This window comes from Neovison vison, chromosome 12 (genome assembly GCF_020171115.1).
Source record: "Neovison vison isolate M4711 chromosome 12, ASM_NN_V1, whole genome shotgun sequence".
Classification (NCBI taxonomy): domain Eukaryota; kingdom Metazoa; phylum Chordata; class Mammalia; order Carnivora; family Mustelidae; genus Neogale; species Neogale vison.
Window position 1 is genome coordinate 5,526,341 of NC_058102.1, and position 18,046 is coordinate 5,544,386.

General features: G+C 55.7%; 1 protein-coding gene across 1 annotated transcript in view; it reads right to left on the minus strand.

Annotated features, from left to right (window-relative positions):
* The window catches only part of MPPED1 (metallophosphoesterase domain containing 1), a 61,630-nt gene extending 56,078 nt beyond the window's left edge, over nt 1–5,552 (minus strand). The window contains exon 1 of the mRNA XM_044228179.1: nt 5,303–5,552. Coding sequence (XP_044084114.1) covers nt 5,303–5,526 — 224 coding nt within the window. The 5' untranslated portion in view covers nt 5,527–5,552. The remainder of the gene's footprint in view (nt 1–5,302) is intronic.
* Nucleotides 5,553–18,046: the final 12,494 nt, after the last annotated feature.

Below are 18,046 nucleotides of genomic sequence, written 5' to 3' on the forward strand. Positions count from 1 at the left end.
TCAGCGAGGATGCAAACCTAATAATCCCCAGAGAAAAAAATAAAGACTTACTTCCCTGCACCATCCTCTAGCTGTCTGGCTTGCAGCAAATGCTCAACCTTGAAATAACAGTAATGAGGTGGCTGCTTGACGCCTCTCCCAGATCGAGAGCTGGTCATCTGCTAAGCACAGGACATGCACTCGCTCTCCTCACATTCACGATGACTGTGTGCGCAGGGTACTCTGTGTGGGCCCATTTTACAGACAAAGACACTGAGGCTCAGAAAACACTCGCCCAGGATCTCAGCCCTGGAGGTCAGAGCAGCTGCAATTTGAAGCTATTTTTGTTGTTGTTGTTCCAGAACTCACACCAGGCTGGACTATTTCCAGGCCCAGCTCATTTCATTCATCAATCTGTGGACAAATGGCATATTGGGTGCCTCGTGAAAGCCAGGCACCTGGTAGGCACAAGGGCTATACCTGTAGAGAAGATACCCACAGAGGTCACCTCATGGAGCTCCCAGAAACCCAGACTGGAAATTCAGAAGTGAGGAAAAGAACAAGCAGAGTCCAAGATACAGAGAAAGAAAGAGAAAGAGAGAGAAAGAGAGGGAGCGTAACAGAAAGTGGAACACCTTGACAGCATAATTTGACCCCTAGATCCAGCTATACCTGAAGCTGGAAAACGTGGATTTTCTCACTAACTAGGTGAGCCAGTAAACTCTCTTTTATCCTTAAAACAATTTACCTTAAGTTTCCGTCACTTGTAATGCCAAACCCTGGCTAACACCTGAGTCACAGCAGCCCTAGGGAGTTACTGAGGTTGGAAACACTAGTCCCATATCCAAGGCCCCAGCTAACAAGTTAAAGAGTAGATTCGAACCTGGGTCTTCACAACAGGAATTTGGGCATCTAAGCTCAAAACCTTCTGTGCCAAGAGAAAACAAGGCAAAATGGTTATTTTCCAATGACATTCTGTAGGGCCAGAGACAAGGTGACAGCTGAGGCTCTCTCTCCAAGACCTGAAACCTGTCGCCTCCTCTCCCCCGCATAACGAGGGACATTCCCACAGGGATCATGGTGGCAGGTAGGGTGCAGAAGAGAGAACATGGCCTCAGGGACCAAGACCTAGGCCAGCACCCCAGCTGGGCCACTTCCTGGCTGTGCCCTGGACCCTCCCCTGCTGCAGGCAAGCTCTGTGAGGTGGGGACAGCCTGCTCACTCTGGAGACGGTGCAGTGCTCGAAGGCTGGACGTCAGTGCCCTCTGCAGCCACTTCCTGGGCCCGGGGCCCACTTCTCGCGGCTCCTTCTCCGGCGAGCCAGGGGCTCCCTGGAAGTGCAGGAACCCGCAAGGACATCAGAAGGAAAGGCCGCCCCCTCCAACATCTCTGTTTCTGGGACAATGGGGAGCTCTGAAGGATGGGGGGTGGGGGAGCAGAGGACCCCTCCCTTCAGTGAGGTTCTAACTGTATGTCCAGACACGTGCACGATCATTCCCCATGGTGTTTCCGAGTGGGAGAACCTGCCAGTTCCCACCCCTCATTCAACAGTGGGGAAACTAGACCCAGAGGAGTGACAGTGACTGGTTAGTTGGCTCAGTGTCACGCAAATCCCCTCTGCTCTTTCCACGAGGCCCTTCTTCTGAGGTGACCCCCACCATGCTGCCCTCCTGAGCCCCGTGCCCGCCCTTCCTTCCCACCTCTGGGTCTTCGCTTTTGGGGGTCCTTCAAGCCCAAGGGTTATGCTGTTGCTGCCAGGAAGACCTCCTGGATCTCCCCGACTCTTCCGGGGCCATACGTACATGCCTTATCCTCATTCCCTCTGCTTTCTTCCCATCAGTCTACTGTGGTAGGCTCCAGTGCCCAGCTCCATGCTGGTGGCAGGGAGGGAACCTGGAGGTGGGGCTGGCTTCGAGGGAAGGGGCAACCTTGCCTGTCGAACCATTACAGAGCCTTCCCAAGGAAGTGACAGCTGGGTGACATCTGAAGAGTGAGTCTGCGTTAGCAGGGCAAAGTGTGGGGGAGGAGAAAGAGACAGCACATGCAGGGACCTGAGGCAGGAGGGGAAACAGAAGGTTCCAGGCCTCGCCTGTCCTCCTGCCTTGCCCCTCTGCCCTCCCTGGGCTGCAGGCTGGCTCTCACTAAATCCTGGGGGCCCCTCGGTGCGTGGACGGGCTGGGACCACAGGGTCCCCTCCGAAGCCTCACGCATCAGAGAGGGGACGGACGCTGTGACCCGGCCCAGCTGGGAGGTCCGGGGTCCCGGGATCCAGGGGCACCCCCAGGCCAGGCACACAACCATGCTCCTGCCACTCGGCTATATTCTTCAAGATGTGCTTGGGGGGGGGGTCTTTCAATGGGAAGGCTCGAGTCTCCACCCACAGGATTCCTTTTAAAGGCCAGCAAGAAGAGTCACTGCCTGACACCAGGCCCCAAGGCACCTCCCCGGCAGATGGTCAGGATAACCTGGTCCACGCCGGCTACCCCACCACACATCCACCCAGCCCCCCAGGGCAGGAGGCCAGGCACAGGGTTTCTGGGCCCTCAGGGTGAGGGATCATTGGTCTCGGGGCCCTGAAGCCAGAGGCCCCGTCCGGAGACTCATTACTCAGGCAAAGGCAGCCTCCTCACCGCCAGGGTCCCTGGGGGCAACCACATAAATCAAACGGCTCAATCGCGGGCCATGTTTGGGTTGTCGCTGCCGTTATTAAATATAAATTGTGGATTTATTAAATATGGCCCCCTCGCTCCCTCTCCCCAGAGACAAAGCCCAGGGCAGTGATAAATCACGGGGCGGGAAGCGGCCTCCATCCTCCCTGTCTCTCCCTCAATGGAGACTCGCCATGGAAACCTGCACAGACACGGCCCGCAGCCGCACGCTTCCCTTGCGCTGGGGGCCTGCGGTCTCAAAGAAGGGGGGGCGGGAGGCAGCAGCCCTCCCAAGTCCCTGCCTGGCCCTGGCGTCGCCCGGCTTTATGCCAAGTTGCGTTTCAGAGCTGGGCTGCCCGGAGCAGGCAACGAGGGCGCCCTGGAGAAGAAGCCCAGACCCGGGGCTCAGTGCGTGCTCTTCCCGGGCCACTCACTGCCCCAGCCCGAGCCCCACTGCCGATGGCAGCCTGGAACTCCTGCCCCGGGAGCGGGCCGGGCAGAGCAGGCCAGGAGAGATGGTCATCAGCCACGGGGCAGGCCATGGGGGTTCTGCTGTGCCCACTCTAGCTGAGGGGCCACGGGAAAGCCAGGAAGCACGCTCGCCACAACACCAGTATCGTACACTGTTACCCACCTGGACGACACGTGTGTCGCCCGTCTGCCCCTCACGGGAAGGTCAGCTCAGCACAGGGCAGCGCTCCATCTCCAACCACTGCCATAGTCCAAGCACCTAGCCCAGCCCAGGGTGCACTAACAAGACAGAACATTCACGACTAGCCCCACCCCGGGTGTGGATTTCCTGCTCACAAGCTTCCCGAACCCACAGCGGCTCATGGGTTCGATGGGAGCGGCCACCCCTCTCTCCTGTGGTCACTCACTGTGCTTCGTCAGGACCCAGCCGGGCCCTCAGGGGCCTGCCCGGGAAGCTCCCCTCCAGCTGAGCCATCCCCCAGCGCCCTGGCCCTCCCAGCCTGCTCCCCCAACCCTTCCTCCTCTGGGTCTCAGCCTAGAAGTCATCTTCTCCACAGAGTCCTTCCTCTGCCCCCGGCCCTCCTCCCCTCTGACCTCCTGTTCCCCTGGCTCTGTTCTGGAACTGAGGCCTGAGTGTCTGTCGAGCCCGGTAAGCCACAGCTCTGCACGGCGTACACGACATTATCTCCGGTGTCTGGGGACCCTTTGAAGTGGGGGTGCACAAGGGTCCAGGCCCAGGAACCCCACCTGCTCTTCTGCCGGCCACCCAGGTGCTCCTGCCTGTTCCCGCTGGAGCAAGGGTCCAGCCCAACATCCAGGGACCCCAGGCATGGTCACTTCCAGCCCCGGAGGACAAACCCAATGGACAAAAGAGAAAACCCAGCCTGGGGAAGGCCGCCCTGCCAGGCCTCAACGTCCCCCCCACTAAGAAATCGAATGCTGAGAGCCTGGGTCTTCCATCCCGACCCAATCTGCCAATCTGGCCCCAGGATGGAAATAGGAGGCAGTTAGTTCCTCAAGTAGAAATGTACCAAAAAATAAAGTAGGCAACTGGGGACACCACCAGGCCTCCGTCCCCACCGAAATGAGCATTTCCCAAGTGAGCACCGAGGGAGGGGCGTGTTCCCAGCGCTGGAGCGCACCCCAGGCCTGGTGCCGGCCTTTCCGGGGCCTTCCTCCCATGAGGAATCTCTCCACACCCACGCTTGACGACAGAGGACGGCTCCAGAGGGAGCCACACGGGAACCTGAGGCAGCGACCTGCCCGCCACCCAAGCTCCTGCCCTGGGATTGGACACCCCTGGCCTCCTTTTCCAAAGGGGTCCATGGGCTGGATGCGCCAGTGTCCCCAAAGGAACAGCCACTAGGCCCCCACATTACGGCTCCCCAGAGTTGGTGCTCACGGCCCCGGAAGAAGTCAAGGATAAAGGAGGGGGAGTGTCTTCGAGGAACCAGAGGAGTCACCTGGGCCAGAGATGGGAGTTTAGCCATTTCCTCGCTGGGCCTCCCCGGCCTCCCCAGACCTCAGAAAACCACCCAGGGGGGAGAGAGTTGCCCCTCAGTCCCAGGGGATCCTGAGGCTGTGCCTTGGCCTTGGCATTCTGCTAGGACATCCCTGGAAATGCTCCATCAGCCCCAAGGGGCAGGTAGCAGGACTCCCCAGTCCTTTAGGAAAGAAAGCATTTTTGCTTTCTCTGTAGAAGCAAAAGGGCTTCAGACAAAAGAGAGGGGTAGAGCTCAGGGAGGACCCCCCCAGTCCAAAACTAGGTTCCCAACGTGCCTGGAACCTGGAGCAAGGCCCTTCCCTCTTGGGGCCTCAGTCTCCCCGGCTGTACAACGAGGAACATGAATCAGACCAGGAGTCACCCACGCGAATACCAAGTGGGGGCAGCTGGCGCTCAGCCCCCCAGACACCGCCCATGAAGCGCTGTGGACCCCCAGTCTCCAGGCCTTGTGGTTTCGTAAAGCAAAGCCAGAAGTCTGGATTTTGACGTGCAGTCACCTCGCTGTTAAACATCCGTGAAACATCTCCTGGCCGGAGGAAGCAGGGCCGGCAGCCAGAACCGGCCCCCGGGCCGTCGCAGCCCCGTCTCACACATCCCTCCCAGCTCGGAGCCTCCAGAATCGTGCAGGCCAACGAGCAGGAAGCCCCTGCGCCCACGAGCCCGCCCCAGCAGCCGGTCCCGCCCAGAGCTGCCCACTTACATCTGCACGTGCGGCGGCTGGAAGCGTCCCTGGTTGATGTTGTAGAAGGTGAAGGCCTGGGTGGGGTTGGAGCTGTACTCGTCCACCTCGATGATGAGCCGGCTGTGCTGGTGCCTCCGGGCGGCCATCACGTGCGACTGGGAGAACGCCATGCCCAGGCCGCAGGGCAGGAGGGCCAGGGCCTCGGCCTTCAGGACGCCGGGATCCCACCTAGCGCGCCACATGGACCTCTGCGGGCCGCCCGGGCATCGCCCGCCGCCACCGCCCGGCCCCGAGCCAGACCTGGGAACAGACTGGGGAGACGGAGCAGAACCGTACGACAGTTAATCTGTTTGGGATTTGCTTTATTTAATGTCAGATGAAGATTTAGAAAGACGAAGGGGGGGAGAGGAAAAAAACACAGTCGTACAGCTCAGAAACTCATTACAGATCTTTCCAACTCAGCAGTTTGATGAATATACTTTGGTAAAAAGAAAAGGAGAGGAAGGGAGGGGACCAAAAAAAAAGAGAGAGAGAGAGAAAAGAAAAGAAATCCACAACGCCGGGGACGGATGCCTGCGGGGTCCGACATGTTTAAATACTTAAGACATTTTTTGTTGTTGTTCTTCCACAGAATCCTCCGGAGCCCACAGGGTGACGGGGACATGGGGCAGGACAATGGCTGGTATTCTGGAAACAGGTAAGGAAGTTTCACTTATCCGAATGGGGGACTAGGGAGGATTCCCCGGCCTCCCCGCCCCCTCCCCCACAGACCCCCAAACACGCCACACCCACAGCCCTGCAAGCCCGAGCAGGTGGAGAGCACGGGCGCAAATTCCTTCCTCAACATCAGTGTCGCCTAAAGATATCTTCGAGCAGTGCCTGGAGAAGGGATTTTCCCAGACAGATTGCCATCCACCAACTCAGCTCAGGGGGTGGCCCTGGGGGGGGGGGGCGGAGGAGGATCTACTTTAAAAAAAAAAAAAAAACCTTCCCAAATCCAGTCCACACAGAACTACAGCCTATAAATGCCATCCTTCCCTTTACCCTGTCTTCCCTCGGGAAACGCCGCCTGCATTTGTGGCGACTGGATTTCACCATCCTTCTGACTGGTCCTTCGGTCCTTCTGACTGACTCGGACAGGGCCCCAAGCTCCGTCTCCATCCCATCCCAACAGGCTCACACGCTTCCCACCGCCGCCAATGCCTCCTTTCTAAGACCAGCTAGCTTTCTCGTGCGTTCCCATAATTTTTTTTTAACTGTGTAAATACCTAAGGCCTTAAAGATGTTTTGTTGTGTTTTGTTTCAATTTGGGGTCATTAAGACCCTCCGATTCCATGTGCACTGCATTTAACCAAGGAGAAAATAACATAATTTAAACTCCTTCTGGTCAGTCATAACCCAGTCATGTTAAACGAAGAAAAATTCCCTTTGCTTCGCGCATGGAAGAAGAATCGACACCGTCAGAAAACAAATTAGATTAGGAAAATGACAAAAATTAGAGACTGGTGAACATTTTAATTATGTGTGAAGGAGAAGTAGATTATTAATTTTTTTTTTAAATCTCAACAACCGGGCTCATACAAGGTGTAATAAATGGCAGCGTCTTCCTCCTCCCCCATCCCCACCCCCCCCCAAAAAAAGACAAAAAAAAGAAAACAACAAAAAAATCTGCTTACCCCCAGGATACACTTGCTTCTGTTCTTTGTCCTGCTAATTGTTTCACTGTGATTCCCCTCTCCTGGCACAGATGACCCGGCAGGTCTGAGGTGCCCAAATCAGGGTGTCCTGACCTCAGGACTCACAAAATCTCCGTGGGAGCTGGCCCATGCCCCTCTGTAACCCTGGCAGAGGCCTGGGGACCACGGACACTGAGGCCTACACTGCCAAAGGTCCAGATCTGGGTGGGGGTCTGAGCCCCAGCATTGCACTGACTCACTGTGTGACCTAAGGCCAATGTCCGAACCTCTCTGAGTTTCAGCTTCCTCTTCTGGAGATGGGTTCGATGACAGTAACACTACCTCAGGGCAGCTGCGCAGGTTAAATGAATGGGGATTCTGGGCACAGCGCCTGGCGGGTACCAAGTACCCAGCTAAGACTCCCTGTTCCTATTATGATCGTTCTTCCGTTCAATGTAACACCTGCGAATTGAGGGGCTGTTGGAGCAGCTGCTGCCCAGATACGGGGGTATCTGCGGAACGGGGTGTCGACGGTGAGCAGAAGGACCTGCAGAACCCAAATGTTCTCAAATGCCAACAGACCGGAACGCATCCCTGCTGGAAATCCTCCAATGGACACCTCTACCCTCCCATCCTACAGAGGGGAGAGGCGCCCCTCGGAGCGGGGAAGACTCCTGCGGGCCAGCACAGACGGCGTGTGCCACCGAGCTCGCGTGGCATGTGGCCCGACACCAGGGCTCCCGGACCCCTTGGCCTTCCTCTCCAGGGGGCAAAAGCTGACTCACCCTTTACCCCTCGACAAAGCCAGCATTTCCTTGGAGTCGGGGATCGGGGTCCCCATTCCAGGGTGGCATGAGGAGCGAGACGTCTCCTGGAGGCAGGGCCTGGGTCTCGCACACTCCCCTCCCCCAGGCGGTGCCGGCCACTCTCTCCTCCCACCCCCAGCTCTGCAATCCTGAACAAGGGGCTTCTCCAGGCGGCTCGGTCTCCTCATCCACCGAATGCAGGGGAAATACGGGCGTCCTCATTCAGTCATGGAGATGAAAGGAGGAGACGCGTGGAAACCGCTTGTCAACGGGCCCAGCCCGTAGTAAGTGCCCAAGAAATGTTAGCGATTATCCCGACATTATCACTGGCATCCCCAGGGCCACTGCAGACACTTGCATACACGTCACATTAGTGAGTGAGTGAGGGATCCATGAGTGGATGGACGGACAGACGGACGGATGGACGGTTGATGGATGGATGAATAGATGAGGGCAGGGATGGACAGGTAGAGGATGGAGGGATGAAAGGAGGCAGGGATGGGTGGAGGAACCGAGTATGTGTCTGGCCATTCTCTTTCCCTCGTGCCCAGCACCGGCCTGCCAGAGGGTGGGTGCCAAGAGGCCTCAGCTGAAGGTTGAAGACTCCTGGCCCCTCCCCTGCTTACCCACCACACACCCCTGCAGGGAGGCTGGGCTGGGCCGAGCACAGCCCTCTGAAAGGGGAGGTCTCAGGGGCTTCCACCTGTCCCTGCCCCAAGGGGCACGAGCCCACACGCCCAGCCTTCGGCCTGCAGCCGGGGCAGGGAGGACGGCTCTGCACCGGGGACGCAGCCAGGAAAGGCAGGCAGCAAGGCGTCCCGGGAGGCACTCTGCAGTGAAATGCTGCATTTCACATAAAGGGGGTTTGCAATGGGCCCTGCTTGAAGAAATCAGGGAAACCGGGAACGCAGAGCCTTCTTTTAATACCCATTTAATATTTATGGAGCCGCAGCAGCGCGTCAGCCGCCGTGTGGAGAACGCAGCCCATCCGCGGAGGGGGAGCAGCGTTGCCCAAACAAACGGCTTCTAGCTGGGAAGCGTTTCCACCTGGTCCACAGAACAAGCAGCAGCGAGCTGGCTGTGCAACAGGGCCGCTGGGACCGCTGGGCCCCCGGCGTGTGCAGAGACCGCCTGGGCTCCGGTCCCAGGGCCGGCAGAGTGACCTTGAGCAAGGGACGCATCATGGCCAGGCAGCAGGTGCCTACTCTGGGCCAGCGGGTGGGAAGACAATGAAACCAGGAGGAGGAGGGTGGAACAAATTAATTAATGCATTTATTTATGCAACCCAACATTTAACCACAGCCCTACACACCGGCACTGTTCCGAGAGCCAGAAAGAGCAGCGAGAAAGCACACGGGTCACTGCCCACAAGGGAAGGGATGGAGGAGGCAACAAAGTAAATAGAAAAGATACTTTCAGATAATGATATGTGCCTGGAAAAAGAGCAGAGTAGGAATGAGTAGTGGGGGAAGGGGTGTTATTCCTTGAAATTGGGGGATAGAGAAAGGCCTGTCTGAAGAAGGGATGTCACCTCAAAGGTGAGTGCTGAGAGGGAGCCAGCCAAACCCAGACCTGGGGAAAGAGAACCAAGACAGAAGGAAGTGCAAAGGCCCTGAGGTAGGAGAGGCACCAATAAATGGTCTCTCTCAGGGCACCTGTGTGGCTCAGTCAGTAAAGCATGAGCCCTGTGTCTTTCTTCCTGCTCCTGCTCCACAGGGAGACGCTTCTCTCTCTGCCTCTGCCTGCTGTTCCCCGTGCTTCTGCTGTCTCCACTATCTCTCCCTCTCTGTCAAATAAATAATCTTCAAACATATAAAATAAAAACCAAATGGTCTCCCTCTTATTGTTTTTGTTCTTGACCCCTGGTGTGCTACCACCGTGGAGAACGGCCTGAGCTTCGAAGTCCTAGGCAGTGGGTGCAAACTCCGTCTCCAGCACTACTCAGCTGTGGGACCTGAGCAAGTCACTTAACCTCTCTGCGCTGCTTCCGCTGCCTCATTAGGCCCCTCTCAGGGTAACAGAGGAGATGAAGTAAGCCTTGTGCCTACCTCTCCTGAGAAGCCCAATCAGCCTGCTTGGACGGGCCGAAAATTCTTGAAATTTCTGGGTTGAAAAATTCTTGTTGAAATATTGCCTCTAATTTGTATGGCCTGCTTTTCGAGTCGGATTCTCTTGCAAGGTGATTTATCTTTCTGGTTCCCCCCAAAGACATTTCCTTGGTGGTCCTCGGATGCCACGAGGAACCTGGACATCAGCCGAGGCACCAAGCTGTATGGAAAGGTCATAAGTTGGGAAGAGGCCGGCTCCAGGCCCTGTGCTCTCTGACTGTCCCCACAGCCTCATCTGGCCTCCTCCGAGGCCAGCATTACCAAGGCCAGCCCAAGCCAGCCTCCTGAACAAAGATCCTAAAATGCACATTTGACTAAAGCCACTCCCTCCTGCTCACCAAATGTCCCCAAGGCCATCCTGCTGCTCTGGGCTAAAGCCCCAGATCCTTCAATCAACTCAGGAGGCCACGCTGGATGCCCAGGCTCACGGCTCAGGGGACGCTCCCCACTCCCTGGTTTCCCCACAGCACACTGGCAGTCCCGCCTCTGAGCCTTCACACGCGCTGTTCCCTCCGCTGAAAGTCTCTGCGCACCCCGCATGAGCGGGCGCACACACCCGGTTCCTGGGCATCTCCCTGACCTTCCCAGGCTGCGCCAGGCAGGCAGGCTCCAGCCACAAACCCCCAAGGGCTTCTCTCACCACGTCCCCTGTGTCTGAGCTGAATGAGAGGCCACGAATAAAACCGCAGGTGAACGAAGGAATGAACGAGAGGAAACACTCAGGCGCTCACAGCTCACAGCCTGGATTCAAAAGCAGCTTTCACCTCCCGAAACTCAGGTCTCCGCCCTGTAAGGCTGCGGACGCGCAGACCCCCTTCCCAGAACCCCCGGGCGGACACCAGGACGTGGGACCTGTGAACGCCCCTGGCTGAGGACCCAGCACACAGTAGGTGCTCACTAAAGGTCTCTTCCACTGTGGTTCGAAAGTTCCGGTGAAACCCAGAAGCTCTGCAGGGAGCTTCTGAGAACTGAGCAGAGATTTTCAGATAATGAAGGAACCCTCCTCCCTCACCTGGAAGCCGGACTCCGGTCTCTTCCCACCCACCCCGTTACTGGGCGACCACCCCCACCCCGTTAATTCACGCTTTCCGGGACACTGTAATCGGACACAGACAGAACAGCCTGCCCTGGACCCTTGACTACCTTTCCGAGGCAAGTTCCTCACCGCCTACCTCACCCAACATACTGCGGGTCAGCCCCAAACACCCACGGTCCCCACTCCGGGGGTCTGTTCTGCAGCCCACATGCCTCAGATGTGTAACTGACCTGCAAAGGGCTTGGGGAGCAGCCAGGAAGATCGAAAGTGCAGTTCAGAACCCCATTAGGATGAGGGGGAGGGAATGGGGTCTCTGGGCCCTGGAAGGCCCCCACCCAGCTGTGAGAACAGCCAGCAAGAGCCAAAAGCCCAGAAAGGAAAGACTGTAAGAGACCTGGGCTTACACGGAGCATCTTTGCAAAGGAGACACTGGGGTCATGCCAGCAGCTCAAATACGCCCAGCAGATTCGGGAGGGAAGGCCACGAGCACGTGCACCACCAGGGATTGCTGATATGAACATCAAAGATAGATTTCCTTTGCCATAAGGCTTGAGGCATCCCCTTCCACCTGACCCGGGCTCCTCAAAGCCAGGGCGGGCCCAGGATGGTCCTGGCTCATAGTCCCCTGCCGGTCATTATTGCCAGCATCTTCTCTGGCTTTCCAAAGCATCCCCATCTCAAAGACAGTTGGAAATGTCATAAAGGGAAAGGCTTCCATCAATAAAGCCAACCCAAGGCCATCAAGGCAACCACCCCTTAAAAGGCACTCATGTTTTTCTTCTTGGCATCTTTGCACCCAGGACAGTGAGGCTAGGACAATACTGTGCTGTGCTGGGTCGGGAACGCAGAGGGCAATGACCACACAGGATTGTCCACGACAGAGAAGAAGCCCCAGAGAAACACACACCCCAACAGTCTCCCCAAGGCAGGGTGGTGACAAAGAAAGATGCCTGGACAGCTTTCTCCGGGAACCTAAGGGCTTCTCTATCCCTCTCCTCGTCTTCTCTAATGGCGAGTGGGGGCAGCTCTCCAAGTCAGCCCAGCCTGCCGGCGACTGTCCCCACCGATCACCCAGAGCGACTCGCGGAGAGAAAGCCAGCTCAGCGCAAGTCACTGCTCCCTGGGGCATTTGTCCAATATTTACTGCCACGTGGCGAAGGGTCACAGAGAAGCCACGCGAACACCTAAGTAGTCCTCCCGAAGCCAAAGGCAGGAGAAATAATATTTCACAGAAAAACACCAAGATGCAAGGGACGAGGGGAGACTAATTCTTTAAGCCACGCTTCCACTCAAGTTCAAAAATCACTTTTAAATGGTTTTGTCTTTCCTTGCTTTGCTCGTGCCTGAAAATCTGCAATTGATCAGTCAGTAGTGAAAAATGTCATTGGTGGCGGGGGGGGTGGTGCCTGGGTGGCTCAGAGGGTTAAGCCTCTGCCTTCTGCTCAGGTCATGATCCCAGGGTCCTGGGATCGAGCCCCACATCAGGTTCTCTACTCAGCAGGGAGCCTGCTTCTCCCTCTCTCTCTGCCTGCCTCTCTGCCTACTTGTGATCTCTATCTGTCAAATAAATAAATAAAATCTTAAAAAAAAAAGTCATCAAGGTGTTAAAAAAGAGAGAGAGAGAGAGAGAGAGAGAGAGAAACTCAAAGGAAAGGAAAAACAAACAAATAAACAAATAGCCCATGGCAGGGGTTGGGGGAATCAAGCCCAACCCACAGCATCCCGAAGAGGCCAGAGGCCAGCCCTCTGGTATGCCTGGCCCTGCTCTCAGACTCTGGTCCCCAGGACGGAGCACGGCCCCCTGCAGCTGGGGTCGGCAGCCTCGCCGGATGAGTGATGGGCCAAGCTGACGAAGGAGGGCACACATATCGTGAAAATTAGACATCTTCCTTGAAAAAGGATCAACCACGAGTGACTTTAAAGCATTTACCACTTAAAAACCTTTTAGCTGGGCCCATTTTGAATTATGACTACATGATTTTAAATTACACTTTCTAATTCCTCGCCGCCCACCCCCCAAGCACTGGCTGCCGCTTCATTTTCCAATTATGTACTTTTATTTCAGAATGATGGAGAGCGCTGCTTAGTGGATCATGTCCTCTCCGCCACAAATAGCTGCTCACTTATTCCTTTAATTTTAGACACGGATGCAGTCAGTTCACCCGGCTGGTTTTCAAATTCCGAATATTCTCCAATCCCACAGCACCCAACGAGGCCCAAGACGCGGAGAAACCCACAAAGCTCAGGCTGGGAAATATGTTTGTAAACCAGCGCTCAGCTCCATAAATTAGTATAATTCTTGGTGCTTTCTCTATCCATCTAGTACATCAGCAATCACATAAATAATAACGAGTGGAATGATTTTTCTTCTGCAAAGTGCTATGTCCTAGTTTTCAAAATAAAGCATTTGGAGATTCACGGAGCCGCAGAGTTGAAATAGGAAGCTGCCCAGATCTGTCTCAAACACGCACACAGACACGCTCACACACAAAAGGAGACGAGAGGTAAATGTGTGTAAAAAAAAAAAAAAAAATCAGCATTTTGAATCTCCTTCCCACATTCGTGTCAAGTCACACTCAACGGTCATGGGGTTTGGAACCCACATGGTTGGGGAAGTGGGGGGGCAAGGAAGAGGGTCTGGGCTGTTCAGCATTCAAGTAAAATTTGCAAAGAAACTGAACGTGGATTTACAGTTCTCACGGAAATCTATTAAACAGATGTCACTGAAGCGTAATCAAATCGGCACTATGGTAAATTCTAATACTTAAGTCTGAGATCGAGGTTTTGCCATTTTTATGATCAGCGCAAATGCGTTTTTGGTGGTCGTGGGGAATCTGCAACTACGGATGAAACCTCTGAAATATGGTCAATTAACTCATGTGTTTGAATGACCAGAAAAAAAAACAAAAACAAACAAACAAAAAAAAACGGCAAAACTCAACTCTCCACCCTCCACACCCTGGGGGAGGGAGGGAACATTTGCCTTTTCCACCAGCACTGCAATGCCGCAATGCCAAAAGCACTTGGTTGTGAATGGGCAAAGACAGGGCTCGGGCACTCACACTTCTCAGGTAGCGGGAGCAATATATTTTGCGGTCTTGTAGGCTGCAGCACCGTCGGAAAATGCAAAGGAACAAAATGAAGGGGAGGTGACCCATACGCTAGAAATCGGAAGTAGGCATCATTTGCTCCTTAATGTGATGAAATTAGCATGGGCCATGCCAAGAATCTTTCGATGTGCACCAATGCTGAGTCTCAAATCCTTCTTGGAAGGAGGGGATGGAAATGGGAAGGGATTCGATAGAAGCAAACTCTCTGGCCCAGGTTTGGGTGGCAGAGGGAGGGATCTACTCCATCCTTGGCTCTGAATTCAATGAACATCACCATCAACCAGAGGGGAGACTTCTTGTTTTCACTGTAGCTGCTTTTATTGATCGTGTGTGACCAGATTGTGACATCAAGCCACCCAATTCATGTCCAAGAAAACCCCCAAAGAGTGATTGATGGAAAGCCATGAAAAGACCAAAGAATAACTCAAGTTTGCATCTGAGTTCAAAACGAAAACCTATAATCTCAATTTGCTGACATTTTTTTTTTTTTATGAGGTTGGGACTGTCCTCCTGCACCATAGATCCTTCCAACGGAAAAAAGATAGAACTAAATTTCGTCTCATTAGGACCGGAAAAAGTCAAAATAAAGTAAAACATTTCATTTTGGCAGCAGAGTGGCCAGATCACCGGGGAGAGCCACAGTGAATCAAATTCACCAAGGAACTATTTATACCTTCGCTCCAACACCACCCCCAAAAAAGGGATCTCTCTCTCTCTCTTTTTTTTTCCCTTGGGGTTGCTTTTGCTTTAACATTTTCTTTGCTTCTTCGGATTCGAGGCAAACAGTCTCAGAGGATGAGGGCTGGTAGTGTCCTTCCATGGAGACGGCCACCCCCCAGGAAGCCCCGCTACAGGGATCTGCTCTCAGAGTGACCTGGCACTGTCTAGACAGCTCTTCTGGTGCGAATCATGCCCTTTGCTCCCTCTTCCCTGCCCCCCAAACATTTGGCATGCCTGATCCCAGAAGGTGAGATGTGTGGCCAGAAGGGAGACCTCACAAGCAGCCCATCAGGGCGAACCTGAGGACCCATTCCCTGATTCCTGCATCTGGGGAGCCCCTTTCCCCCAGGGTCCCTGATTCCAGAGGTGCAGGCAGACAAAGGTACCAATTGCCGAAAGAGAGATCTCAGGGAGAAGAAGAATGTGGAGGGGGGAGGCTTGAAAAGACCCTTTTTCTGCTCACAGCGAAGGAGGGGCGTTGGGAGAGACATGTCACATTGTCACATTAAAGATTTTGACAGACAATTCAGGGATAACGCAGAAATTCTATCCTTAACTGCAGCTCGGCCGCAACTTGAAAGGCATTAACTAACCTCCACTAATTGCATGTTTTTTCTGTGCATCATATTTACTTGTTAAAAGTCTTTTCCCGGCCGATTGTTTTCCCCTGCCCCACTATTCATGCTCAGTTCACAGGCCTGAAGCTGGAAAACAGAATCATTTCGATAGATTAAAAGATGAGGGCACTTTGCGGGGGAAGGGGGGTTCTTTTTTCCACTAGTCTGAACCAGGAATGCTGGTTTTTCTTCTTGAATGCTGCCCTTGAGTGAAATCCTACTACTGTCCTTAATTCCTCAGGGCAAAAAGACGTGTCCCGGGTTAGGTGAGCACACAAGGGGCCGTCCCTGCCAGGGAATGTAGCAAGTTCAAGGAAAACAAATGAACTTGAATTGCTTTCATCGGATGAAGATTTCATAGTCTCGAGGGTGGTCTGGGAAATTTTTTAAAAGCAGGCTTTTCTTGAAAGGTTATTCTATCTATTGGCCTATACATTCCTGACACAGTGTAGACATAGTAGAAAGACCCAGAAGCCCGGGGCTTTTACCCAAACTCAGACCTGTTCTATCAGTCCACGGGGTCTCATCTGGGGGGGGTGGGTGGGGAGTGATCCTAAGTGCACCCACAGCTGTCGCATCAGAACGAGGGCTCCCCACACGCAGGTGATACTCTGAGCCTCCCCATCAAACATGAAAGGGATTTACCTCAACCCAGGTCTCGCGAAAATTCTGGGGTAGAGAAATAAATAGAAAGGCAGCCCCACGTTGAGCCACTTCTGAAAGCATGATGAAACCTCTGTGACGGGATTATCGCCTTTCGACTAGCCATCAGCCAATTAATATACCTCCGAGTGAGGACTCAAACAGATGTAACCATTTCGCAGAAACCCATCTTGAGAAAAAAGATTTTACAAGTGTTGTGGGGCTGCCACTTGGAAAGCCAATTTGCAGGGAGCTGAGCCTCGTGAAGCACGAATTAGCAGGCATGGCTCCCGCACCACGGTCCCCGGTACACGGTGCCCAGCTCCAGAATGCCTCCCGATCACCACCGGTTGGCTCTCAAGCCCCGTGTGCTCTCCACCACTGGAACCCTGCCTCAGCCCAGCCAAAACTACCACCCCCTCCCCAAATGGTCTCCCAGAGCCTTGGCTCCCGTGGACCAAGGCCTGGCTTTCAACTTGGCTGTGGCAGTCCACTGGTGGCCTCGCCGACATCCCCCCTTCCCCGCCCTGAGCATTTTAGCCAACCTGACTAATTATTCATGAAGTTGGTGTAATTTTTTTCACCCCCCTGCAAAGACCAACCAGGGTTTTGAGGATGGGAGTGCCTGGCCTGACTCCCTGCGTGGCCAGTCCCTACTAACAAGTCTCTCTCCACCACTCACGGCCCATCCAGCCGGCTCCAACACCCACCAGCCCACCCACTTTTGTTCCCCAGTTTAATTTCATAATTGTTTCCCGCTTACCCAGCTCTGCTCTGCTCTGTTTAATAGGGGCCTTGGAAATGGGAAGGGAAGGCCACCAAGCTACTGGAGGGAAACTGGGAGAGGTCTGACCCAGTGCTGGGGGAACTGCTTCTCTGAGAGGTCAATGGGACACACTTGGGAACCATGGCCAGGGCCAGGCCTCTGGCCCTCCCGCCTGAACAGAGAGGGGATGGGAGGGAACGCAGAATGGTGGGTCTAGGACCCCAAGCCGAGGTCTGCCACACACTCCTGGACACGTTAGCTCTCAGAGGGACCCTCCTCTGTCTCCACTTGGATCAGGGGATGCTGTGAGGGAATTCACTGTCCTATAACAAGTCCCAGAATAAAGATACAAGAGACAGGACCGCTCTTTAGCATGGAAATAGGACCTGCGAGGGCTGGGACCTGCCTGGTTAGCCACTGAATCCTCTGGGCCGGGCACACAGCAGATAGTACCAAATACGCGTGGAATGAGTGAGCGGATGGATGGACGCGTGCAGGCACGGCCGCATGGGTGGATGAAGTTTCCAGCAGCGTCCAGCGAAAGTGGCCACTAGACCAGCATTCGTAACCCCCTCCCCTGCCCCCAAGTGCCCGCAGGGGCTTCGCTGCGCACAGTAGGCTCTCAGCGACCAGGGGCTGCTATTGTTAGAACCGTCACCGTCACTTGCGCCCCGCCAGTCCGCTTCCTCCACCAGCAACTCCGCCAGCAGCCGGCACAGACCCGCGAGCCGGGGAAAAGTTTCGCTGACCCTTCGGCCCCAGTCAGAGTCCAGCGCCCCGGCCGAGGCCCCTCCCGGCTTCACCCGCTCGGCCGGCTGGGCGGCGGGGGTGCCCGGCCGGGGCGCCGGCACCCGGCAAAGGCGGCCAAAGTAACTTTGCGGGCGCCCCTGCGCCGCGCCGCGGGCGTCGCCCGGCGCCTTGGAGAGGGTCCCGGCCGCGCCCGCTCCCGCGCCCCGCGGCGCCCCGGCCCGCGCCCCCGGCCGCCCCCGGCCCTACCTGGCCCCGGGCTCCTCTTCGGCGGCCGCGGCGGCCGCGAGCAGCAGCGCGCACGGAGGGAGGCAGGGGCCCGGCTCCCGGGAGGGAGGCGCGCAGGGGCGGGGGCTCCTCCGGCGGCGGCCGCCTCGCCGCGCGTCCGAGGCAGCAAGTGGGAGCCAGACTCCTCCTTCGGGGGGCGGGGGGCTCCCCGCCGCCCCCTCCCTCGCCCGCCGCGCGGCTCCGAGCCTCCCCGGCTCCCCCTCCCGCCGCCGCCCTCCTCCCTCGCTCGCTCCCGCCCGCCCGCCC